Here is a 26,557-nt window from a genome sequence, read left to right on the forward strand (position 1 = left end):
ATTCAAATGGAATCAGATAAAGCATGGGGCCTGAAGACTTGCAACATAAACATCACCTGGAGCCTCCCAAGCAGGGCCCCCAGCACTGCTCCAAAGCCAGTCAGAGCCCGCAAACATTAGAGGGTGAACAGTGAACTCGACCAATAGCAGCGACTGAAAGGAGGGAGGGAGGGAAGCCACCTCTTTACCAGGAAAGAAACTCAGATGAGATCGAGCCTGTGGGTTCGTTCCACGCCAGGTGATATCCCCAGATGTGGGCGATGAGAGGTGATGTGAGAGGGAGGGGAGGCGGATTGTTTGAGAGAAACAGATATGACCTTTACATGTATAGCTCGAGTTTCCCATGGAGTGGAGTGGGATCACAAAAAAAACAGTGAGGCGAAAGGCAAGAAAAGTGGGCATTGATGTAGAGTGGGCTTTAGTATTCAAGTCAGCGTCCCGGAAAGCTGGCATTTTGTGGAAAGGTTAAAAGGACATCACTGAAAAAGAAATAATCATGCCCGTAAAAATAATTATCCTCATAAATGCGGCAGCCACTCAAACCCCAAATTATTCCACTACCTGGGGTGTGAGCTGCCTGAAGAATGCTCAGAAATGTCTGGGGGAGGTTAAGAAAACAATGGAAGAAAGGATAATTACACAGAAAATGAGGAATGAACTCAGTGGTAACCCTCAGCGAGGAACGGGGATGAGGGAGAGGGAGGGGAAAATCTCAAAACAGCTCACACAAATGAAGAAGGAGTAAGGGATACAAGCGAGCTTGGACTTGCCCATCCTAGATAAAGCTATCCGTCAGGAGCACCATAGGAGGAACATACTCATGGGAACTGGATGACCCTGCTGTATGTCACTGTCTGCAGCTCACAGACTGTGCAGCAGTGCTGTGCCATACTGCAAATTTTGGTATTGATCCAATACCAAATAATCACAGGGTCAGTATCACAGATACTGATCCCTTTAACCTGTAAAGACATCTTAATTAAGGGAGAGCAGCGTGTCATGATTTATGAGCTGCATCATCATCAGCTTGCAAATCCTGAACACTTTTTAATGACCACTAAATCACTGTGATTTTTTCTTTCCACAATACTTAGGTAACACAACAAAACACACCTTTCAGCTTTTCCTGTATTGTTAAATTGGACACTTTGGGTCAGCTTCTGGTGTTTAAATGAGCAATAGGCTATAATAAAATAGACGTGACAGAAACACAGGAAGGTTCAGATATTTTGTATGTTTGAGATGTATTTTGTCATTACAAAAAAATTAACATAGTTCATTGGGCGACATACTGAGAATAGAAAGAAAGTATTGATCATATCACTAGTATCAACGTGATACTAGCGATATTTGGATCGATCTGTCTAGCTCTCCAGCCCCCAATCCAATCCTTAATCATCCTAAACCAGCGGCCCCCAACCTTTTTTGCGCCACGGACCGGTTTATGCCCGACAATATTTTCACGGACCAGCCTTTAAGGTGTCGCGGATAAATACAACAAAATAAAACCAGTACCGGTGTTCTGAGAAACCATCCTACTCTGACAATACGTCCTACCCGTGTTATAATTTGACCGTGACTTGCGACTAAACCTAACCCTACCCCTAACCATAACCATAACCTTAAGATGTATTCTGGATGGGTGAGAGAAAAAAAAGTTAATTCGGCGTTGGTGTTGTGCGCATGCGGCGCGTCTGCGCAGAAACGTTGGGTAGGATGTTTGTTCAGGTAGGATGGATTCCCAGAACACCCCGGTACCAAAAACACAAGATTTATTCATAGCACACGGGAAAAGTCCGAGGAAAACAGAGTTATGATAAAAACGATATAAAAAAAAAAAATAAAAAAAAATAATAATAATTACGCTAAAAACCGACAAAACCCCTGAAAACCATCAATTTCTCACCCGAGCCTCAACTCTTGCGGACCGGCACCGGTCCATGGCCGGCGGTTGGGGACCTCCTAAACTACACACCCCCACCTCCACCAGCAACAGAGTGAACGGAAACGAATGTAGACTGAAGCCAGAGTTTGAATGAAATCCAGTGGGTCACATTGTAACAAATTTCATAATGCGGAATGAAGATCGAAACAAAGTATCGATCCTTTCGATATCGATCCACCCACCTCTACCGTGCAGCCTTGGCTTTACCTCTGCTTGCTGCACACACAGGCCCCTGTTCAGTAGCTACTTATACAGATGATTGAAAACAAGGAACAGCAAGAGTGCTGCATATGATTGATCTGTAGCTGGCTGCTAATTCTTGCAGTATGTGCGTAAAACAGTGGAGGCGGGTGATTTCCAGCGCTCCTCACGGCTCCGGTTGCTAACAACCCCTTAATATTGTGTCAGCTGAAACTGCTTTGAATTTTATTTCGAGGAAAATGGGGATCCGAGAGGTGAAAGCTAAGCAGCAGACGGAAACAAGGCTTTCAGGAAATTAGAGGAGATGGGGAGCAGCAAGAACATGAGTTGGCATGAGGTTATTCTGGTGAAAGGAGAGCGAGGGGGAGAAAAAGGAGTAAAGCGCATGTAAAGTGGAAACTGGGAGTGTGGGGCAAGCTGGGGTGGCAGACTATGTAGAAAGCAGTGGAACAGCAAAGAAAAGCTGCTGCGAGGCCCCGCATACTGATGACCTGGCTGTAACGGCTGGATCGGCTCTCCGGCAGTTATTCATTAGGCCATTAAAAGGAGCACAACCAAGGCGCTTGTGTGGCCCTCTGTTCCAGACTGTTTTTCTTCCCTTTGTGTTCTGGGCTGTGTGCGGGACAGAGAGAAAAAGCAGAATGCACGTCAATGAATAAATCTGCGACGAAGAAAAGAGTGAAAACGGTTAGACCTGGACACAGAGCTGAAGCCAGCTGTTGGCCCTCCTTGTGAGCAGAAAGGGAGTAATTAATCGCGGAAGTGGCTGAAACAGGAACTAATTAACTTTTAGGACAGCTTGATGAATGAACGAACGCTCAAATTCAATCTACCTGGGTTGAAATTAAACGAGGAAAATTAAAAGGAACACTCGCTATAATGGATCTCTAGAGAAACCAGTCACCCTGCCTCCTACTGAGGGATTACAGCGCCCTCTTGTGTCTTCAGATCTGTAACAACACACAGAAAACATGGAAGTTAATATTGATTTTATTGCCATCCATATATACACATACATTTCTATTCTCTTGCAATATTTATATAGCTTAAAGCATTAGGGTCACCGTGTAAACCATGATCAAAGAACAATGAGGGAGAGGAGAGGGGCCACTAAACTTTGACACCATTACAATCATTTCTTACAAAATATACTGCTAAAGGCATGTCTCCCATCTACATGCCTCAATTTTCAACTATTTTATTTTATCGAGTTCATCTACATATAAAGAAAAGCAGCAAGTGTTAATCAAACCAGTGCCCGATCACAAATAGGCAGTACAGTACACGTTGCTTCCACAATACTGTTATGACTGGAAGAAGATGACACAGCTTCGGGTCAGCTACATCATAACGTCGTCTGTTGGACTGTGCGACTCTACGGGATCCTACAGCACGTTATTGGGGAGGCCATGTGAAAATTGATATACAGGAAAAACATGCAGTCCCCCCCTAAAATAGGACTGGGTTGCCATAGTGACACAGCCTGGGGTTTACTGTAACACAACAGAGAAAATAGCACTGACGTGTTTTTGAAACACAGTAACGCACTACAAGGTCCCGTGGATGAAGTTGCTGAACATAACAAAGCAAATTAAACACACAGTCACTAAAATCTTCGTATTGTTGCGCACATTTTGTTTTGTTTTTTTATGATCAGGACATTTTTACCATGTAACGAGGTGAAAGCAAAGCAAAGGAAAGCTGGCGCCGTCTGAGCCAGTGTGTCGGATTATGTGATTGTGATGAGCAACAGCAGAAGCAGCAGAGTATTTGTGTAAATGATCCATCAGAGGTCTGAATAAAAGGAGTTTTGACAGCTCTTCTTTTGACACACACACTAGAGAACAACTTCACTACACAAACATCAAAGTACACATGTTGCAACGTATCCTCTCAATTCTCCGTTAAAAATAGAAAAGATTTTAAAAATCCATTTGGATTATTGGATTGGATTAACAAACAACCCTCTGCACACTCTAATTAAATGGTGCTCAATCCCTCAGGTGGCTGCGGTCAGACTCCTCTGTCCTTGGCATCAAGGGAGATAATATACTAATAAGTGTCTAATAAGTGCAGGGTGGGCTGGCTGTGCAATTTTACTGCCATCCAACTATTACAGCTGCAGAGGCGCGTGCAGCAGCAGCGGCGCGTGCAGCAGCAGCAGCAGCAGGCTTTGGTCAATTACTTATAAAGCACCACCACCTGCTGCAGAAACCCCTCCCCCAGTGTGCTGTGTGCCTGTCTACAGCAATATTACTGTATGTTTCCAAGACAGTCAGGCAAGTTTTCAATCAAAATTATGCAGCTTTTTGGTTATATTGAATGCTAAACAAACAAAAAAACTGGGAATGTGTCACGTCATTTGAAAATGGACTGTCAATAATGACACGTTCAAATGATTTGCATTTCTCAAACAGGAATAGAGAACCTGTTACTTGGAGACTAAATGAATTCTGCCACTTTCAATTTCAGCAAACTAAAGGCAAATTGAACATGCAGAGCTACAACGGTTCTCGGAAATTAATACAGGCACGCAAAATAAGGCTTAACAAGTAAACTGTAAAAAAGAAAAAATCCTTTGAATTTATCAATCAACCAAAACATGTACAGATTTTTGGGGGATAAAGGTAAACAAGGAAAGTGTTTCTTTTGGGGCTGATACATACATACAGACAGAGCACAGACACAATGGTCTCACCAAACATGAAGACATTTCAGTCTGATTACTGTCACAGACAAACCCACTGACTCAACATCAAAGTAAACTCCTCATATTGATGTGAAGATGATGATCATGATGCGCCTGGATGCTTTGAACTGTTAACTAACTGAAGTTAGACTGAATGGCTAACTCTCGATAAACACCAAAGAGCGGGCTGTCCGTCGTCTTCTCAATCTTCCGTCTTCGAGGTCACTCTTTGCTCTCCAGGCCCAGCTCGACGACCTCTTCGCCGAGAATGGCTTCCGGTATACCTCCCTCTCCTTGAAAAAGCTCCTCCATCAGCTGCTCCCCAGCGCTGCCAGCCCGCGACGCCCACAGAGCAGCACCCTCCCGCAGGCCCAGCGTGCGCAGCAGCCGCGCGTAGTCCAGAAATGCAGCTTCGATAAGTTTATGTGCATAGTGAGTTAAGGATGCCACAGCAGAGCGACTTGAAACTTTTACATACTGGCATCTCATCTATTGAAGTTCAAGAAAGATTAATCAAGTGTTGGTCTAATTATATCACTGAACCAAATCCTAAAAGGTAACAAATAAAACGAAAGCGTTAAATTAGAGAGCAACACAATAAATGCAGGCGCTCAGCTGTTAGCTTCCTGCCAGTGCAAAGTGTGCATTACATTTAAAAACACTTTGAGTGCTCATGTGGAGTACAAAAGCTATATATAAGAAACAGTCCAAAGCAGACGACCCTGTGTGAGCAAGTACTTGGCGACAGTGAAGGAAAAAACCTCTGGCAGAAAAAGGCTCAGGGTGGCCATCTGCTGCTTATGTGGTTTCCTGACATCCTAAGGACCTGCTAGCATTGAGGTGAGAGAAAGGATGGCGCTGAGGGTTCCTATGGTTACCCTTTTTACTACTGTTTGTATGTCCCTGCTCAAAATATTTTTTAGGCCAAAAAGATGATCTTTCTTACTATAAGCTTCTTGAAAAGAGGATGGTTGGTGCACTGCACTGATTTTAGCTACAGTATGATGACTGCATTCGCCCTCTTGCACATTGTACATTTGGCTTATGCGATTACTAAATTTACAAAGATTAATTGGTCTCTCTCAAACACACACACACGCTTTTGTGTGGGCCTAACTTCTAGGCAGTGTTGGCTCATGAACTCACAAAGTCTGAAAAATAGAGATATTTTTACTGAAATGCTGTTTGATGTTACTGTCACTTCTCCAACAAAAACCTGCGCTTGAAGAGAGCCTGGCTTGATCTGGTCCTCATGAATCATAACTCGCTTTGTGGTTAAAACACAGAATAAACACAGCTCTGACAAGTCAAACAGATATCTTATTACACAGCAGAGATTTCTAGATGAAATATTGCTTTTAGGTGGATGTCAGATTCTTTTTCTCCTCTCACAACATACTCAGCGTGTATTAGATAAAATAGAGATTACGCAGCACTGTGCACATTAAAAATGTGGCTGAGAAAAAGAAGGGTTTGGTAGGACAGATGTAGCCATAAATTCTTGTTGAGGGTTACAGTATATCTCAGTTGAGTCACAGAGCAGCATACTACTTGAGTTAGATGGTAAATATATTTAAATCTTACAGATAAGAAGTATGTGCCAAAACTGTGCCCATAGATGGTGATCTACAATAAGCTTTCAAAGTTTGGGTTGAAAAAGTTCTCCAACTGTTCTCTGTGATCACAGTGTGTTACTGGCTAATGGGAAAGTGTGAAATAGAGCTTGATGTGCTCTGCAGAGCATCTAAATTGACCTTCACTGTGAAGCTGCCTACTATCAGGTGCATACTTGTAACGTGTAACAATAATGGGTTTTCAAAAAGGATATTGGACGAGTCGTTGGCCTCCATCACCCCATACTTCAGACAGGCTTCGATGAAGAGGGCGGCACGATCAAAGTGTCTCATGCTGTCCGGGATATGGAAGGAAGAAAAGAAAGATACACAGAGGAGGAGGTGAGAGGGACCATCAGAAACCAGCATCTGTCCATGCCTTGATGCCTGTGTTCCTAAAGAATGCATCAACCTTGTCGTCCTCATGTCTCTCTAATTCTCTGTGAGAGCTTTTTGCTGCCAGAAGCATCTTGGAACATGAGCTGTTAAGGAGGGGGGACCGGTATTCTCAGAGGAGATCGATGCTGAGGCAAGAGCCACAGGTACAGCCCACACCCTACACTGTGGTTTGTCCTTCAGTGTACTCAGGAAGAAAAGGAAAGGCGCTAACTGTGAAAGTGCAACATCTTAGAACAAAAAACTTAAGTGTAAGAAAGGGAATCTCATTTTAGAGAAGAAAAAGTGAGCTAATATATCTGTACATGCGTGTATTTGATTACATGGGATAAATAGGAGGTCAATATTTTTAAGAGTCTTATCTTCCCATTTCTTAATCTTCAGCTTGTTCCTACCTGTGGAGCATCTCTCCTACTTTGTAAAAGCAGCCCAGTGAAAGCAGCACCAGAATGGCTTTGGATTTATGGTTGACCTGTGGGGAGCAGAGGTGTTCTGCCCAGCGCTTCAGCACGTCTGAGCTCTCTGCTGGGTTCAGACGCACCTGGAAGCAAACACAACACGCAAAGGCATGAATTAGTGTTCTTAGTTGGAGGTTTGTCACTCTCCTGCTAAAACACACTGTGTGGTTAATTATTAGGCAACTGAAGATTAATTTTAGCAGTGAACAGCTACAGCACTCTTGGTAAATCCAAAATGTTGATGATATATGTGAGAATCACGATCTTCTGAAAAGACGCAGACCTTTTCTTGTACCGCTGCTTGAAGTAAGTGTCTTCTAAAAACTAGCAGTCGGTTTGGGAGTTGAGTTTGAGTCCATCTTCAACCCGAAATCATACAATTAGCTCATCTTTAATAACGCCAGCCCATATCAGTACCCCACCTCCACCGCCACCTTGCTGATGTCTGCTTCAAAGTGGAGTGTAGAGCCTGTTACCGATCCATCCAAAGGCCCGTCTGTGTGGCCTGACAACAGTCCCTTCCATCTGATCTTTAGATATTTTTTGGCACAGTACTGAGGTAGTAATTTATGTGTCTTGTTCATTGGTGGTCGGGTTCAGCCTGTGGCTGTGTCTCTGAGCACTGAACACCTTGCACTGCAGGTAGGCTGCCTTCTAGAATATGGCAGCGCTGCAGAATAAGGGGTTCCTAGCAGCTTTATGTCTGAGTCTTCTCAAATCTTTGGCAGTTAATTTAAGTCTCTTTTTTCCCCTTCAACACGTATCTTGTCTGCGTGTTGACTATTTACAACAAAAAGTTTGGTTCTGTCATCATGCCCTAATATTGCAACAATTTCTGCATCTCCTTGAAAGATTTCTTTTTAAAGTTTTGCCCTTCAAAGTCAGTTAAATATCTTTTTGTGCCCATTTTGCTTGAGGAAAAGAAGCTAATATATATTGCTGATCTCCTTAGGCCAGACCCTCCCTCATTACACACATCACCTGATTTGCTTCAATCCAATAGGTCATTAAAGTTTATAAAGCTTATAGCTGGAAAATATGCATAAAAACAATGATATGGTCAAAATGTTTACCTAATAACTGTGCACACAGTCTATTTTTGTATAAAAGTCTAGGGGAGCCTAAATATGCGACCACTATGAGAGTTCCCTGATGTAGCTACAGTGCTAATGCAATAGCTAACAGGAAAACAAAGTTCAGAGAATAAATGGTGGCGCCATAAGCGTCACACATCCACAACTCACATGCCCACAGATTTACACTATCCAAACATTACTCAGTATCTGATCTTCATCCTGCTGATGGATGCCGTCATGCTGAGTTACCTTAGCCAGCCATGCGGCTCGGTTCCACTCCCCGTAGGTCTGCAGGTAGCGGCAAGCATCTGCTGCCTTGTCAATCAAACACAACAGCTGAACTCCCTCTGATAAACAGCAGAAGATTGACAAGTCATACACACGTGTGAGACATCATAGCCTATCAGTACCAAAGGTGGCCAACATGGCCCTGAAAGCAGCAGAATGGTTTCATTACACAATGCTACTATGAGCCAAATTGATAGGATAAGCATTATTTGATTTATTGATTGATTCCAATATAAGTTTTTCCAATTTAAATTAAAAATAAAAAGATCCCAGGTGTATGCTATACAAATAAAAATGTCCTTTCTGGTATCAGATATAGAGGAACACTACCTGCAAGCTTGCCATTAGCTATCATATTGGTGGCCACTAGCTTGATTGTAGATTGCGAGGGGCCTGAAGAGGTGATGGTGGTCACTAGGCAGGCCTTGAGTGAATCACAGTAGTAGCTGGGGTTGTCTGCGCTCGTCTCCAACAGTAATTGCACCGCCCGGTCCGTCTGAGAGCAACAACAAAGAGATGAGAGCGTAATTACCGTGGCAGCAGAGAGAAACAAGGCATTAGTAGCTCTGATAGGTAACCACTGTGCACGAGCTGAACAAGACAGAGCTGCGAGGGGAAATTATGTTTATTATCATGCTTTTCATCTAGTGTAGATGAAGGCTGGAGCTCGTGCTGGGGTCAGCACCGACCGGCCTCTGCCGGTCTGCCTGCTGGATAACTGCACCTCCGGCAAACAGCCGGCTGATTGCAGCTTGTGATTAGAGGGAGAGTGGTGACATTGAGAGGTGAAAGAGGTGATGTCAGTCCCCGCAGGCTGTGAAGCTAGGGAGGACAGGAGCAGCGCTGATTTTCTTCACTGCGATATGAACTATTTATGATTCTGACATTTCAGCTTGCATGTATGCACAGCTAAGGAGGTGTAGATTTGTGAAAAGTGTGGCGCATAGTCTACGCAGACATTTAAGCGGATACGTTTATCAGTTATGCCACATGACAACTCCATACAGATGCACTTTAGCTGTGTAGGCGGTGCGGTGGTGTCATACTTACCTGACCCAGAAGGAGGAGCTGGTCAGCGCATTTCTTAGTGTGTTCATAACTGGAGCGCTTTACTTCCTGCAGGTGAACTCGATCCAGCTGGAACTTCTGTTTAAAAGAAAAACACAAGGAGCAACAAGGACTAAGTTTTTGCTTTGTGCAACAAGTGCTTTCAGAAATCCATTAAACCTTGTGTCTGAGAGAGAGACAGAGAAGATACGAGTTAGTACGCATGCATTAATATAGGGAGAAAGTGATGGATTGACAATTATATGAATACATATACCAGAGTTGGAGAGTATAATTATAATGTCTTTAAAAACTTCACAAGCTTCTTGGGTGTCAGTGCTCCCTGTACTGTATTTCATTATTAAGTGTCTGTTTCCCAATTATTGATGACAGATCTCATTTTTTCCCTGTCAGACACTTCACTTCAAAGATGAAGTCAGTGGAAGAAATACTGTTTGGTTGAGGTTAAGGTGCTCCTGGGCAAGACCACACAGGAAGCACAATGCACCATCCACTCGCCCTCTACTGTGAATTCAACTTGACCTGCTCCATTCTCACATGGGCGAGATCACGGCGACTTTGTACCGGGATGAGGCAGGTTAAAGCCTGCTCACAGTCCGACATTTTTATTCTCACGCGCACCTCCGCCAGGTAATGTATGGAGAAGTTTAGAGCTGCCTTCTTCATGTCTTTGAGTGGACGGTGACACCTCTTCCATCTGTGGAACAAAGGCTGAATGAGCAGTCTTCACCAGACGCCAGCTTCCCACGTCCAGTTAATGCATCATATTAACTGTATGTGGGAAGTAAACCAGACTAGTTCTTTGTTCACTGATCACGAAGTGATAGAAAAAAAAAAAAAAAAAGGTTTCCACAAACTGATGTCTTTCTAACTGGCTTGTGTGGACGCATCCATCAGTATGTGGTCATTTCTTGGGGACTTTAAGGGTCATCTCTGTGGAAGAGATACAGCATGCTATCTTAGGTTCGCCAAACATGACTTTGTGACCTTTTTTTTATTTTTACCTACACTCTATGTCTCAGAAAGTCACTCAAACAGTCCTGTCAGTGGGAAAATGATGCAGCTGTCATCACTGCAGCTGCTGTTTCAAGGCTATGTCAGCTCTGTGGGAGTCTTGGGGCGTGATGCTATATCCCCATAATGATGTGTAATACTGACTGTACTGACACAAAGGGAGCTGGAGGACATGGAGAAAAATCACTGATGCGTTGGTGAAGATGTCTCCCTGGCTTCCCCGGCTCAGTCAAAAATTGTCTCCCTGGGGGAAGGATAGACGTTCAGGTCCTCACTACCTTGGGGTTCAGTGAAGGTGGCGTTGGATCTGATATATTCTTTAAGGAGGGCAGGGCGTCCCATGCATGCCTCAACAGGCCCGTTAAAAGAAATTCTTCAGGTTGGTTTCGCGTGGGCGCAATTCCCTATACTCACTGCAGGCATCGAGATTGTGTGATTGCATGTACTGACTACACTCTGTTCAATGAGCAAAAGATAGGCAAGAAAAATAAAAACAGCAGCTGATGGACAAAAGACTGAGTCATCAGTTTTGGGGAGAGATAGCAGCATAGTAGATTTCTTTATAAGAATGGCTACGTGCACACATTTATTGCTTCTACATCTACAACAGAGGCTTCTTTTTTTGGCTTCGCTTTATTTTGATGAATTCTTCTGCAATTCATAGCTGTGCGTATACTTCCTTGCGGAGACCAAATGAGTTTAGTAACTTCAGAGCTGTGTGCTCTGTACTGGAGTCTGGGATATTAGTAATTACAGGCAGGCTGCTGCCACTGAAGTCGTTTTATGACAACAGGAGCCAAATGGTGCTGCACACGGTCTTGGTAGCTCTTTGAAAGTCCTAACTTTGTGATCACTGCATGGCCCCTCATTAGCAGGCAGCACAACTTTCACAGAAACGGAATGGTGCATAATCCATTAGAAAAAGATGTTAAGACTTTTTAATTGGAACTATACTGAGTGAAATTAGACAGTACATTTGCTTGTTGCTACTTAAAACCTTGAACTGAAAGGTTTGGGGCACCATTTTCAACTGGTTAAATCGTCTTTTATCAAAAATGGAAAAGGCTTTTTCCTTATTTTACTTTCGCGGGTACATGGAGGTTAGCACAGTGGGGGAAAAAACGGTACAGCAGCCAAAAAAAAAAAAAAAAAAAAAATTTCCAGAAAATGCTATCCCCACATGCACAGTAAGCCAATTTTTAATTATCTTACATTTTCAAACTGTCTCTTTTTTGCAGACTAGAAATTAAGTCAGTTCACAGACACAAAATGGGAAAACGATGGAAACACATTTGAATGGAAAACTTTTCACAACACAAATGTTGCTCAGTGTGCTGAAAAACACGCCTAACTAGTCTGATAAACTGAAGATGAAAAGAGAAGAGTCATGTTTATAAAGACCTTGGATGCTGATGCAAGAATGTCATCAGCAAGATGCTACGCAATCGCACTGCACAAACGAGACATTTTTAAGAGGGCATCCAATAAGGGCTTGAATCACTCAGAGGAGAGGTAGGCATGGAGTTGACCTTAAAGGCTTAAAAATGTGGGCGAGAGTAGATCCACAGCGTCATTAGTAACAGAATGCACTGTTTGACCGAGGTGATATTGACACTGTGGACGATAAGGGACAGCCCGTCTGTGTTTGTTTGTGCATAGTCTGACTCGAGGACATCGACTGTCTTTGGGATGGCTCCTGGGGGGATTTTTTGTTTTTTCAATGTTAGCTGAAACTTATTTGTCTTTACTTTCTGTGCTCACCAAAGAGACAGCACCAAACACAGGTAAACACTTTCTCCATCTTCTCTTAGTATACTGACCTGGAAGTAAGAGCTCTCACACAAGACATCGTGGCAGATGTCCAGGTGGCTCTGAGGCGACGGTTGGACTCCCTCGCTTTGGGCCTGACCCTCTGCGGCGGACACAGTTAGCTGACGAGCCTGTGCAAATGACTGGATGTAGTGGGATGCCACTGTCCAGAAGTGAAGGTCTGACTCGTCCCCGAACAACCTGCAGTTTGCCACAGAAAAACAAAAACGCATCACCTGAGTTCAGTGTTTGTCTCTGGACTAGTCAGATTCTGCAGCCTGAATCATCATGGCACCTGGTTTCCCTACTCGTTTGCTCATTAATGACCACAGTTCCTCCATCATCCAGCCTACGCTTTGTCTGTAAGTGAGCTCTCCTCCTCCTCCTCCTGCTTTACTTTCCTCAGCCTCCTTTAACATATCGGCACAGACACATAGCTGTTGCTAGGTTACCTTATGACATTAACAATGGCATGGAAACTTGAGACAGCCAGATGTAGAGACATAATCGTGAGCTCTCACTAAGAGTGTAGCCAGGGTGTTCAAGGAACAAAAACGGTCTTTTAGACTTTCCCTGTAAATCATGGCATTAATAACAGGATGCAAACAGGGGTGGGATGATATGATATTGCCTTTCTTTTCATACTAGCTGCTCTAGATTTGTCAGATGCTCGAGGGAAATGAAGGCTGAAGCACAGATGAGATGAGAGTTGCTGACACAAGCACAAGTCTCATACTTCTTTTTGTGGTGCTTCAGAACTGCACTTTACAGTTACAGCAAGTATATGCTCTTTGGCAGTTAATTTAAATGTTTCAAAAACAAAATAATTTGCTTTGCTTCATAAATTTACACCTTCTGGCTCATCTTTCCAATTTGTTCTAAATTAAGTAGTTACATTTTTATAATTATATTCCTCCACAAATAACCAGAAATCCCTGCTAAAACATCAGTTTACAATATAGTAGAAAAATGAGCCCAGCCTTGTGTAATATAAGCCTCCTCAAATGATACCAAAGCTCTCAATAGCAGCCTCATTTCTCTGTTGACAAGTACAGTATTTCCTCTACTATTCAAAGCAATAAAAAAAGCGAAAAACTTTCTTTAAAAAACAGCTTTTGGAGGAGAAAGGAAACAAAAAACATGCTCCAAAGGTAGAAATTCAATGTAACACAAGCCAATACATCACTGACAGTCAAGTTAGAAAACCTGTGATCACTGAAACCAGACTGACTATTGACTCTGCACCATGGCTCCATGAGGAAAAGAAAAAAACAGGGAAAATGAAATTTGATTGTGAGATTATAAAAAAAAAGATGGAAAAGGACACAGGATGATGGGGAGACGGGCCAAAAAAATCAGTTGAAATAAAGTTACAGCAGTAATCAGAAGGTATTGAATGAGATACAGAGCTGCAGTGGCCGTCTGGCTAAAATGACAGATGGCTACTTGCACAATCTAGAGCTGAAAAACAAGAGTTTCAGACTAGGCACAATGGAAATTCACGTTTCTCTAGCAACTGACTGCATTTATTTGACTTTTCTAGAAAACATGAAGATAAGCCGGAACACTGAGCGTATTTGGTCAGACGAGACCAAGACAGGTTTGTTGGATTAGATGAAGAGGCAAGAGCACAAATAGCACTGCAAAAACCTCTGTGAACCGAGAATGCATAGTCCTGAGAGTGATGCACCAAGGTGAGAGAATACAGCTCTTCAAGAGTGCAGAAGGAAACGGGGAGGTGATAATTAAAGGGAGCACCATGAATGACTGTGGAGATGATGGAGAACAATACTGGCTGATGAGATCACTTTTCATCTGCAGAAATCGGGCAGGAGAAGAATATTCTAGCATGATAACAATGCAAAACAGACCACCAAAAATCACGCAGGAGTTTAGAAAGAAGACACAATCTATGATCTGGTCAAATGTGTCATCATGGGCCACTCTCTGATCTTAAGTGGGCACGATCACTAAAACTACATGATAAATATGTAAAATTGCAAACAGTACTGGTAGCTGCCCAGATTGTCCTGTAATTTTAAAATTAAGAAAAAATGAAAGGAACTCCTGTGTGTTATTTCAAAGATAGAAAGTCGCCCTCTTCATCACTGAGTAGCTGAAATAAGCTCTCTAAAAGATGGCTGCAATATCTTTTAAGATTGGTATCCTCCATCCTGAGAATGTTTAGTCTGTCATACAAAAAAAAGTGAACATAGATATAGAAAAATATTAAATCCCCCCCAAAAAACCCAAGGTGCTTTTCTTGCACAACGAGAGCAAATATTCACTGTGCAACTCATGTAAAGTCAGAATTATTATTTTTATTAGAGAATATAATTAAGTTAGTATTATTCTCTATATTAGACAACTATTTTTTTCCTTGTCCCTTATACTTTCATACTTCTGTTGGAACTCTGTAACCAAGGCTTTTATGAGTCTTTGACATAGATACACTGTCTGAATGTTAACAAAATAACCGCCCCGGGGTACTAGCGAACGCTCATGAACACGGTACAATCTGCGCAGAGACAAACACTGGCAACTTCACACAGAGCTCGAACTCACCGTGAGACCAGGAGGCAGCGCTGCAGAAGACTGAGCTCCGGGTCCTGTAGCACACTCTTCATATCACTGGGGGGCCAATCAGAGACAGACAATCAAAACACAGCCAGGGCCAATTACACTTCTCTAACACAGCAGGCCCAGTGTGGCTGTTCCAGGAGTTTCGTCTTATCTGTCAACCCACAGACTACATGCTCTCTGGGCCCGCTGTCTGAGCACGAAGGAAGGACTTACACTTTCTAACTGTAAAACAACCCTACATGAACACAAACTGGAATCACATACATACACTGTTATTTGGTTGTTAGTGTCTGTGCCATTACATTAATATCGAGTTACCACATGAACTTGGCATTAGAGGACAAAGCAACAGTGCAGTAACTCACTTTGATAATGAGTTGAGCTGCTCCTGGATTAGGCCTTTTATCTCATCTTTCTCACTGTAGTCTCTGAAACAGAAGGATCAAAGCAAGTCAAACGGCTCCTTTAACATCTTCCTTAAATAGAACCTGACCTGATATTAAATGGAAATCTGAACACTTCCTTTTTAAGAGAAGTCGATCTGTGGTGTCAAGCGAAGTCTATTCTAACATTTAAGCTGAGGATGGGTATTGCCTTACACACACTGCTAATATAGCTGCTTACTTATGATAAGGGAGCTGTGAAGCAATGAAATACTCAGGGCTCAGTTAAATGGGTTTGTAACTACATCTGGCTTAAAAAGTGTCCCTGTGGACGGCCTCTGCTGAATCCCGCGTTGAGCTTGTTTATACTGGTGATTTTTACAGACAGTGTCTGGGTGGTTGACAGAAGCTGTAGTGGTAGGATGGAAAAGTAAGAAGCCTAATCTTGCAGACATCTTACCTAAAATTAATTACATTTTCTATATTTATATTTTCAGTTCTCATTTTGCAAACTGGGTGAAAATTCTAACAAAGTTTTGTAAACACAGCTACCTACGGAAGAGGATTAGGGCCACTGGAGGAAAAAAAAATAAAAGTGGGCTCGTCTTTTTTGTTTTTCTTTTCCAGAATTCTGAGAAAAAAAAATCAGAATTCTGATGAAAAAGTCAGAATTCTGAGAAAAGTGTCAGAATTCTGAGAAAAAAGTCAGAATTCTGAGATTAAAGTCAGAATTCTGAGAAAAAAAAAAAATCAGAATTCTGATGAAAAAGTCAGAATTCTGAGAAAAGTGTCAGAATTCTGAGAAAAAAGTCAGAATTCTGACTTTAATCTCAGAATTCTGACTTTTTTCTCAGAATTCTGGAAAGGAAGAAAAAAAAAAAGACGTGCCCCCTTTTTTTTTTCCCAGTGGCCCTAATCCTTTTCCGTAACTACTTTATAACTGTTCTTAAAACTATATTTTGGTTGAGAGACACAAAAATCAACCTTCAATGCAAAGTGAAAGTAGATTAAAAATGGATAGTATTACTAAGTTGTAACCAAGATTCGCAATCAGATGATTTTTATTTCTCCTCAGAGTGAATCAGTCTGAAAATAGGTCAACGTTATAAATTAATGAGGGGAAAGTTTGGTTTTGAGATAGCAGAGCTAAAAACCTTCTCATACTCATTCATTAGTTTTTTGTAGAACATACTGTATGTGGGGAGATGAGATCAGTCTGCAACTGTAAAAGTAGCACAGTTCAACAGAAGATGGCTTATCGGTCTTCCTCCTCAAATAGAGCAGTACACAGTACACATGTTTAAATGCAATTTAACCTAGAGCAGTTCACACAGATCACTGACAGACGCTGTGTGGACATCAATAATTGAAACTACTGACAACAATTGATGTGCTGCTCTGCTCACTTGCTCACAACCGCCTGCTTTCAGGGTAGGAAGCAATATTCCATTTTTATTTTTAAAAACACATCAGTAAAACCCATCTTTACATGGCTCAAACAGTTTATTCAAACATCAGATACTCATACTGATCATACTGATCTTGCAGACCACCTCAGGTCAATTCATGAACTTCTATTTAGTAAGTTGCTTTCTCTTACTAAAATGTATCTGCACCCTTACATACAAGAAAATGAGGAGTAAAGCTTCTGATCACGTCAAACCAAACCTATTCATAACGTCAAATCTTGTTGCTAGTTCCTTTAGCTCAGCAGCACTTTGTGAAAGTTAAAATCATCCTCAGGTCAAAATCAGTTAGCCTGACTAAAAAGGCATGTGAAAAGGAGACGATTTCACAGTGAACACTTGTTCAGAGGTGAGACTTACACTTGCGTGACGTCCATGGTAAAGGTTCCTGACCAGGGTTGCAGCAGAAGAAAAGCCTTTAGAGTGAGGGCAGCTCGGGGCAGCAGCAGGTAAGGGCACCACACTGGATCTGTGCATTACCACAGATAAGAAAGAATACAATATTAGACTGTGGGTTTTATCAGCATCATAAGCTGAGTGACTACAGATGTCAACCTGTAACTGGGTAAAGGAGCTCTAATCCACAGCTACACCGATTAGACATAACAACCACCTGCCTAATATTGTGTCAGTCCACCTTTTGCTGCCAAAACAGCCTTGACCAAACTGTGCTGTGGTTCTTCCCATATAGTATCATGGTGCCAGGTGTTCCTTAGGTATGCGATGCACACACATCTGGCCATCCACATGATGTAAATTTAAAAAATAAAACAGGCCACCTATTTCCACTGCTCTGTGGTCTATTACTCACGCGCTTATTATTGGCGCTTTTGGTGATGGCCGGGGTCACCATGGGAACCCCGATTGGTCTGCGGCTATGCAGCACTATAGACAACCAGAATTACATTTTTCTGCAAACTGAGCTACAGTAGCTAATCTGTTGGGTTGGACCACATGGGCCAGCCTTCACAAAAGCTGCAGCTTAGGAGATGTTCCGACCCAGTTGTCTTGCCCAGTTTTCCAGCTTATAGCGCATCAATTTTGAGGACAAAAGGCTTATTTGCTCTCTAATATACCCCACCCACTAACAGGTGCTGTGATGAAGGGCCAGTCAGTGTTATTTAGTTCACCTATCAGTGGTAATAATGTTATGCCTGATTGGGGTATATGCAACTATTTTTGGTTGACACTTAATCAAAATCAACCTCAAAAATCTTCATAACCCTTTTCTTTTCAGTCCTTTTACGCTGCATAAGGATCCTAGCTCACCAGTCAGGTCTTGTTCATCCATGCGGTAGCTGGCAGACTTCATGGCCATTTCCAACACTCGGATACAGCCATCGTCAGATGCCAGGACAACCTTGTCTGATGTGCACCAGTCGATGTCTAAGATGCGGTAGTTCACATTGCGACCAATGCGCATACTGCTGACCATTTGAACCTGCAGAGAAAGGACATCCAAGGTGATTGATTTCAAATTTTAATCTAATTGCTTCTTTTATTTGTAAGGGCACAATATGGAAAGTTTTTTTTGATTAAGTAAAACAGGAAACAGAATGATGTTATGGGCACACAAGAAAAACTAAAAGTACAGTAACTACAGGTTTATTTTGTTAACAACCGAACTGTTGTGAATTTGTATGTGATAGCGCAAGATCCCAAATGGCTCATGTGTTTCCCGCTTCAGCTGCTGATTAGCTCATTGGAAGGAGGGGCTGAAATTCTCTTTTAGATTTCTAATAATAATTCTCATGATTTGTTACATTAAAGCTTTTTCTTGTTTTCCTCTACAGCTTGACTCATCTGCTGTCCGGCTTTTATAACTGGGGACCATAAACAGAGCTCCACGATGACCATTTTCTCTCTACCTCACTCTTCATAATAAACCAAATCATCGACGCGTGTGTCATTTAATCTGCCAGTTAATATCTAACACTGATTGCTTGATAAGCCAACAAAAAATGTAGAATGGATACAGATAACAAAATGCAGTCGATGACATTAGATCAAATAAAAAACCGAAATGTAAACAAGCCAGAAGGAATCTTGGGCAAGATGAAAAGTAGACTGCTCAGAGGGGACCTTGTGGATGTTGACGACTTTGGTAAACAAAGCTAAAGATGAAGCAGGGATTCACGTCGCCTTCAGAAACCACAATCATCCATCCTGCTATGCTTGAGTTTTTACATGTCAGGAGAAAGCTTTTAAGAATTGCATGTGTGTACCTGTACAACACACTGTAATCATTTGTCAACGCAACAGCAGAACTGCAGCAGTTGTATTATTATTACAGTGTTAGCTTCAGAAAGGACATTAGTTTAATGCACCCCATAGAAATACTGTCATGCCCCAGTGAATGCCGTTCTATGAAAACCCATTAAGTGTACCACAGTGAGCCCGTAAACCACTGCTATGAACCTGAAGACGACTGTAGCTTTTTTAACTTATGAGCTACGCAGTGCAGTGAGGTTATGCATGTTGGGAATTTATAGCATCTCATCTGCAACTACCAGCATGTGGAGTTACTGTATAGAGTCTTACCTCTTTGGTGTCCCAGACCTCTGCTCCATCTGTGTACATGACCAGCAGCTTTTGGTTACCCTTCCCAGGGGCGAAGCGGATCTTCTTCACCCAACCACGATGTGTTGGTATCCCCCTAAAAATGTCAATTAATAATAAAAAATGACCTTATTTGCTTTGTGGATTTGACTTTCCAGCTTCATCACTCACAGGTTCATTCAAACACGCTCGTGAAAATGAGCCTGTGTGGGTAAGTGCACTACATGATGTACTGTGCGCAAAATCTGAGAGCGCATCAAAGGCCATATAATGCATTTTATGTGCCATGTATTCAGACCAGGTCAAAAGTGACCCATGTGTGATTTCAAACATGAAACCTACAACCTCTGAAATGGGCTTTACTGATCGATTTGCTCATAATGTTTACAATCTATGAACCGTTTCTTTAACAAAGCATCAGAAAGCAAAACTAGAGCTTTCATAACGTTTTTCAGTCTAGCTGTTACCTCGACAAACGAGCCTTGAGATCCCAGAAGTTGAGATTGCCGTCCACATCCCCAAGCACCAGGGTGTCACCTTTCCAGGCAATACAGGCTATACTGCCCATGCTCCCCTGCAACACAGGAAGAGAGAAAAAGGTGTTAAAGCAAAGATGAAAAAGTGCTAGCCTCACAAGTGAGTCGCTGTAGCTGTGTCCTCTGAGTATTGAGATAAATTGCAGTCGAGTCCATGATCCTTCAGACATGCAGTCTGAAGTTTATGATTACCCATCATATAACTGGAGATAGACATCAAAAGGAATTAGGTTATTATGTTCACAAGTCACGTCTTTAATGCAGCCAACCATTGCGTAGTTAAAAAAACAAAAACGCGCAATTCAAACAGCATAAAAGCCATCCCTTTTCCCTCTGCAATAAAACATCTCGCTGCCAGGCATTTAATGTCGGGACATGAAGAAAACAAGACAATAAATTGATATATGTGTGGCAGCTGAGTGGTAAACAAGCACAGCATCTGAGTTTTGAATAAGGCCAGACTATGCTGCGAAGCAGAGTGCCAATGTTAAGATGTTACGTGTCAGCTCATCCTCAGTGTGTGATAGCCCAAAACTTTTTAGGAGAGTTTGGCTCAGTTCCCTGACAGAGATATGAAGATCTTCTATCATCCCGAAAAGACTGTAAAACCTTTGGGGTATGCAAATCTTTGAGAAATAAATCTGAAGCCGTCACAAAACTAAGGCTTTAAAATCCCCAGGTAAACCGCTGGTATCTGTCTACGTGGTGGAAAGCAAAGCACTGAATACGCAAACAATCCACCAGTTCACAAAGGAAACGAATATATTCCACAGGTTTCCCTTTAGAAATGCTACACGAAGTGAGATAAATGTTACTGAGTTAAATAGTATATTAAATGATAATGAAAAGATATGAGATTGTGCCATCTTCAGCGATGACAAAGATGTGGGCAATCAACACCCGACAGCAGCAGGTGCTACACTACAGCATGACTAAGCTCTAAGCAACTGCAAGTTTGAACAAGGTAATGAGTCCAAGAAAGTCAAAGTCCTCCAAAAGACAGGGAGGCTTAGGTAACTGAAACTTTCTTAATTAACAATCAGAAGCGTTCTTTGTTAGTGGTGACATGTCAGCTTGTAAGGTAATCGAACCATCCTACTGTCATGATGTTACCAATGCATCCTGGATTCACCCGGGTGAAAAGAAATCCTGTCTTCAGTAATAGCTCGTTTCTTTTTACACGGGAGGACACTTTGCTGTCAGAGCGGATTAATAGCTAGGTTAACATGTACTTGCTTTACATATAAATACACACACGCTTTCTTTTTCCTGAAGCCTGACTCATTGCTCCCTATCAGTGAGGTGAACATTTGCTAAACGCTATCTGGGACAAACTGATGACACCGTCAAATTCGCAGACATTCAGCTGGCCGTTTGGTTCCCAGGGAAAAAAAAAAAGAGAGAGAGAGAGAAAACTGGCAAAAAACATAGCGCTGTACAATTTATCTTTGAAACCTTTACCTTGATTACATTTAGTTTATGACTGAAAGAGACATTAGGTTGGCAACATTTTGTTGGGGAGCCAAAATCTATATCATCCCCTGCACAAGTTCTCACAAATAAGCTGAAGGACACAGGATTTTAAAGAGGGAGTGGTGGCATTTACTTTATCGAGGGGAAAATTGGGGAGACACTGCCTAACAACCGGAAAGCAGAGCTTCTTTTGAGTAAAGTGACAAGACAGTGCAGATATAAAGTAAAACACATAACACCAAGGAGATATTTAGCCTTTAAACATAAGAGACCCAAAAGTAGATAAAGAACATGAAAAGAAAAAAGAGAACTTATTAGCCTTTGGCTAACAAAGTGACTGGAAGTGATGGATATGGCACAGACTAGAGGTGGGGGAACTCCAGGCCTCAAGGGCAGGTGTCCTGCAGGTTTTAGATGTGTCCTTGAGGCCTGGACAGCTGATTGAAATGGCTAAATTATGTCATCAATGTGTCTTGAAGTTCTCCAGAGGCCTGGTAATGAACTAATCATTTGATTCAGGTGTGTTGACCTGGGTGATCTCTAAAACCTGCAGGACACTGGCCCTTGTGGCCTGGAGTTCCCCCACTGCTTGCATAGAGTAAAAAAACAAAAAAACCAATGTGTGTTATGAAACAGAGAGTAAATAGATAAACAGATGGTGGAAGGTTGCTGATCAGTAGTTACACTGTCAAAAACATCCTGAAATGAGCTCTTTTCTGGTTTCAGGGGGAAACTACTGTTAAATTATCAGCAATCAAAGGATGGCCAACAACATGCCCAACACCATGGGCGTGTGGACACAGCCACAGCAGGTTGTTGGAGCAATATTCACTGACTTTATTGGTAGACAAGAGGAAGTGAGTGCATAGTAAGCTCCTCTTAGGCTATCCTAACCTCTGATGGTATTGCAAATCTGGCCCCAAATTTGCCCAGATGGTTAGGTGACAGAGTGTTTTATTTTGCAAATACACTATTTAAAGAAAAGAAGGCACAATGAAATGTCACCTCTTTATTGTCACCAGTATCTTGAAAATGCAAATGTTTAAACTAAATTTTTAACATTTTTCCTCACAACTTATTACAGCAACAAAAACACAGAGAGAGAGAAAGGACAAAGTCAGAAGGAAAAGCAATGATAAGAGACAGACTGATGTAAAGGAAAAACCTGATTTTGATCTGTGTGTACAAAAAGGATTAACATGATATTAACAAAATGAAAAGAGGTCGATATAAAGCGGGGACAAATAGCTTTGTGCAAGGATCGGTGTGGACGACCTTGAAGCAGTACAAGAACTTATAAGGTAAGAAGAGACGAAGAGGGAAGGGGAAAAAAAGAAAAAGACAGTCTCGGGACTCACATCAGGTGGAATTCTTGCACCATCTTTGACTGTGTTGCCCTCTACAGTGATGTGGTACACTTGTCCATCTGTGTCAGTGAATACAAAATGCTCCCTGGCTGAGATAGCCTGGCTTGTCTCCGACTTGCTCTCAGCATCCTGCAGGAGACTGTAGGGAGAAGAAGACAAAAAACGATACTGACTATTCTCCCACCTAAGCGCTCGTCTTTATTCACACTTTCTCGTGTGAAATTTTTTGGTTGGACATCTTGCTATTCTGCTCCGCACTTTGACAGGGCTTTACAATTATGGGGAGTCTAGTGATTCCCCAGCAGGGGTGGTTGTACCGCAGGAGGCACCTCTGCAGAAAGACTGTCGAGAAGCTGAACTAATATGAAAAACTAGACACATATATGCATATATATATATGGGTTGTTACACATGAGTGCTACATGACATGTGGTTGAATAATTTATTCTTTATTACAATGTTTTCTTAATGAAACATAGTAAGGACTAAGGAATTTGTTCTGGACTGTCTGTTCTCTTAACTTCTAACATTGGGACCATAAAAAGTAAATACGATCTCAGCCAGATGGATTTAATGCTGGATTTCATAAATGTCAGTCAAAAGGCTTCCAAGATTCTGGAGCTCCACAGCACTCACCTGATTACTGAGGATTCAACGCTACTCTGCTCGGCATCTGACACAGTCTGCCGAGCCATGGCCTCCCTCGCAGCCATCTGCTTCTTCTTTAGACTCTTCAGGTTGTGGGATGGGGACCATTCCTGTTGACATAACCAGGGGATTGCGGTTTTTGTAACAAAGCCATCCGTACAACACATTTGCGGACACAATAGCAAACAATTGCAGCCTGACTCGCAGACAAAGACAGACTGAGAGAAGGGAGATCTGCACACTCACATAAATGAAACTACGGGAGGCAGGAGATTTGTTTTCCTCAGCCCTCTTGTCTACTTTCTGGTGAACTGTGGCTACAAGTCTGGGTGACTCGAGGTTGTAATCAATATGGAAATGAGACAGCAAAACGGTGCTGGGGGAGGCCTGCATGTATTATTAAGGTTACTGCCGTTTTTATTCACACTGTGGACGATTTTTACGGCCTCACTGTAAAGTTTGTCCAGCATAACTCTTGTTTTATGAGCATTTCTCTGGCCTAATGAAGCCACTGCTGTTTGCTGAGCTTGGGGAAATTTTCCAGACTAATCTTTCAAATGACCCATGCAAACACAAGGCGAGGATGGGCCAAAAAGTATGAGACTATTAACACAGGAAAGAGTCAACAATGCGTATTTGCAACACTTTGTAACACAAGTTAAAATATAAAGTGTGGAGTTAATGAACATTTAAAATACAACAGAAATGCTACATTCCAGCGTGTTGATGATCTGTTGTTCTCTTAGTGTTGTGGTCGATTGGTCGTCTTCTTTCGGATGCTCACCTCAGCAGATCATCAGCCTCACCCTATGCCCACCATCCTCCTCTGTCACACCAACCCTCTGTATGTCCTTCTTTACTACATCCATGAATGTTTTCTATCGTCTTCCACTTTCTCTCCTCCCTGGCAGCTCCATGTTCAACAACTTTCATTCAATACATCCACTCTCTCTTCTCTATACATGTCCAAACCCTCTCAGCCTTCCCTCTTCTGACTTCGTCTCCCAACTGCTCAAACTGATGTGTCCCTCAGGTATACTCGTTCCTAACCCTGTCAGTTCTGGTCACGCCCAATGAAAATCTTTGCATCTTTAAATCTGCCACTACCACCTCCTGTCTTTTTGTCAGTGCCACTGTCTCCAATTCATATATCATAGCAGGTCTCACTACCATCTTGTAAAGCTTTCCTTTCACTCTTGCTGCTGTCCTTCTGTCAAAAATCATTCGTCTCTCTCCTGCCTGGACTCTGTTCTTTACTTGGTACAAAACCACATTTTTATTAGTGTGTAAATGTGTTTGTACCAGTGCAGTAACAGTGGGGAAGTTCTTAGCCATCTCCCGGAGAAGAGTCCCAGTCCGGATGTCCCACAGCTCCAAGGGTTTGTCTCTGAACACGACCACCAGGTACTGCCTGAGGAGGAAAAACACAAAACATGCATTCTGAACAACCAATATAAGGCTTGTTGTTGTGTAGCATAAAGTAAGAAGTTAGCAATGTATGGCTAAAGTAATGATGAAGACATGAGTTGTTTTTTTTATTATGCGGTCTAAGACTTTTTGTGTTTATATGGTAAAAATAAAATGGTCAAAGTTTTAACACTGATATATGATTCTACCTCTGCACAAGAATTTAAATTCAACACAGTTTGCTGTTTCAACAACTCCTCCTTTCTATTCAACTCTCCATATTATCTTCTAGCTTAGTTACACCACTGTTTACAGTGTACAACAGATTAGACATTCTGACGTGTGACCTGATGTTTATCAGACTAAATCCACAAAATAATCACTGTCCAAACCTGTGACCAAGCTAACAAGCTGTTGTTCTACTGTGCAATTACACAAAAGCCAATATTTAACCTTCAGCTGCTGTACAGGAACTTAAGTGTGTGAAAAAAAATGGTCTTCTGTCACTGTAAATACAAACAGTAAGTTATAATTATTATAAGATTGTGCTTTGTGGCCTCCTGTAAGATGTGATGAGTCTCCCAGTAATTGTACTTTTTTCTCCTCCCTATTATAATCACCTCAGTAACAAACAGCCTAGCTGCTTTTTAAAGTGACGCTGTGCAGCTTTGGAGTAATAGAAGCAACCGTGGAAATAAAATAAAATACATTTTTAAACTAATATTGCAGAAAATCCCTCAAAAACCAAATCGTGGTAGGAGCAGCCACAGATGATCTTTTAGAGTGAACTCAGTTTCAGAGGCCAAAAAAACAAGAGGACCACAACAAACAGACACACATTGTGAGTGCAACTGAAAGAGGACAGTCAACATTTTCAGAATCTTTTCTAATGAATGATTGATTATTGAAGAAAAATAACAAAATTATTTGGTGCGATTCTAAGAACGTTCTTCAGCCTGACATCTTCAACAACACTAATCGGCCTGCAGTTTGTTGCTAACAACTTCGCTATGGCGTTTGTTGTCGCTTGTCCTGCTTTTGTTTATCTATTCTTCTCCCACAAGTCTACCGAAGCCTCCCGCCACTGTTTGTTTGGGTGGGTGATTTGGGCATCAATAGCGTGTAATGCATTTAAGTGATACTTCAGACTTGAAGTACTCCGGTGACAAGTAAACTCAACTTTGCAGTGCTTTACAAATAACTTTAGTTCTGGAACAGGTTTAATATGTCCATGCAAAAGATCTCCACCTTTTCTGTCCCTGCAACTTTTTTCCTGTTTCGGTTCATGTGAGCGCTGCAGCATAGGTCGGCCCACCATTAAGTTTCTTTAATTTCTCTCTCTCTTTGCAATTGCATGTCATCAGCCAACAGTAAGCCTAAAGCCTTATAAAATGGTCGCAATAGGTGAAGCAAAATCTGAGCAAAATTAAACTGAGACTAACTACTGAGGTTGTCTCGTGTCAGTGCTTCGAGTTTGAGCGTTTCTATATTCATTAAAAAAGCGATGTCTAATCACTCTGGGTGACTTGCTAGGGTTCATAAACTAGGACTAGGGCTGATTAAAAGGAGTGCAATAAG

General features: G+C 42.0%; 1 protein-coding gene and 1 long non-coding RNA gene across 2 annotated transcripts in view; one reads left to right on the forward strand and one right to left on the reverse strand.

Annotated features, from left to right (window-relative positions):
* Window positions 1-3,120: 3,120 nt before the first annotated feature.
* Window positions 3,121-26,557, reverse strand: part of wdr11 (WD repeat domain 11) — a 55,879-nt gene continuing 32,442 nt past the window's right edge. The window contains exons 14-29 of the mRNA XM_005473868.3: window positions 24,875-24,983; window positions 23,561-23,682; window positions 22,916-23,063; window positions 20,016-20,122; window positions 19,531-19,645; window positions 18,259-18,430; window positions 17,350-17,458; window positions 15,506-15,568; window positions 15,123-15,188; window positions 12,569-12,758; window positions 9,717-9,812; window positions 8,997-9,162; window positions 8,628-8,725; window positions 7,240-7,385; window positions 6,664-6,743; window positions 3,121-5,260 (exon numbers count right to left, since the gene is read on the reverse strand). Coding sequence (XP_005473925.1) covers window positions 5,058-5,260; window positions 6,664-6,743; window positions 7,240-7,385; window positions 8,628-8,725; window positions 8,997-9,162; window positions 9,717-9,812; window positions 12,569-12,758; window positions 15,123-15,188; window positions 15,506-15,568; window positions 17,350-17,458; window positions 18,259-18,430; window positions 19,531-19,645; window positions 20,016-20,122; window positions 22,916-23,063; window positions 23,561-23,682; window positions 24,875-24,983 — 1,990 coding nt within the window. The 3' untranslated portion in view covers window positions 3,121-5,057. The remainder of the gene's footprint in view (window positions 5,261-6,663; window positions 6,744-7,239; window positions 7,386-8,627; window positions 8,726-8,996; window positions 9,163-9,716; window positions 9,813-12,568; window positions 12,759-15,122; window positions 15,189-15,505; window positions 15,569-17,349; window positions 17,459-18,258; window positions 18,431-19,530; window positions 19,646-20,015; window positions 20,123-22,915; window positions 23,064-23,560; window positions 23,683-24,874; window positions 24,984-26,557) is intronic.
* LOC112841962 (uncharacterized) lies at window positions 12,711-18,887 on the forward strand. The gene is made up of 3 exons (XR_003213471.1): window positions 12,711-12,919; window positions 18,227-18,452; window positions 18,783-18,887. It is a non-coding gene; the product is annotated as an uncharacterized LOC112841962 (long non-coding RNA).

This window comes from Oreochromis niloticus, linkage group LG13 (genome assembly GCF_001858045.2).
Source record: "Oreochromis niloticus isolate F11D_XX linkage group LG13, O_niloticus_UMD_NMBU, whole genome shotgun sequence".
Taxonomy (NCBI): domain Eukaryota; kingdom Metazoa; phylum Chordata; class Actinopteri; order Cichliformes; family Cichlidae; genus Oreochromis; species Oreochromis niloticus.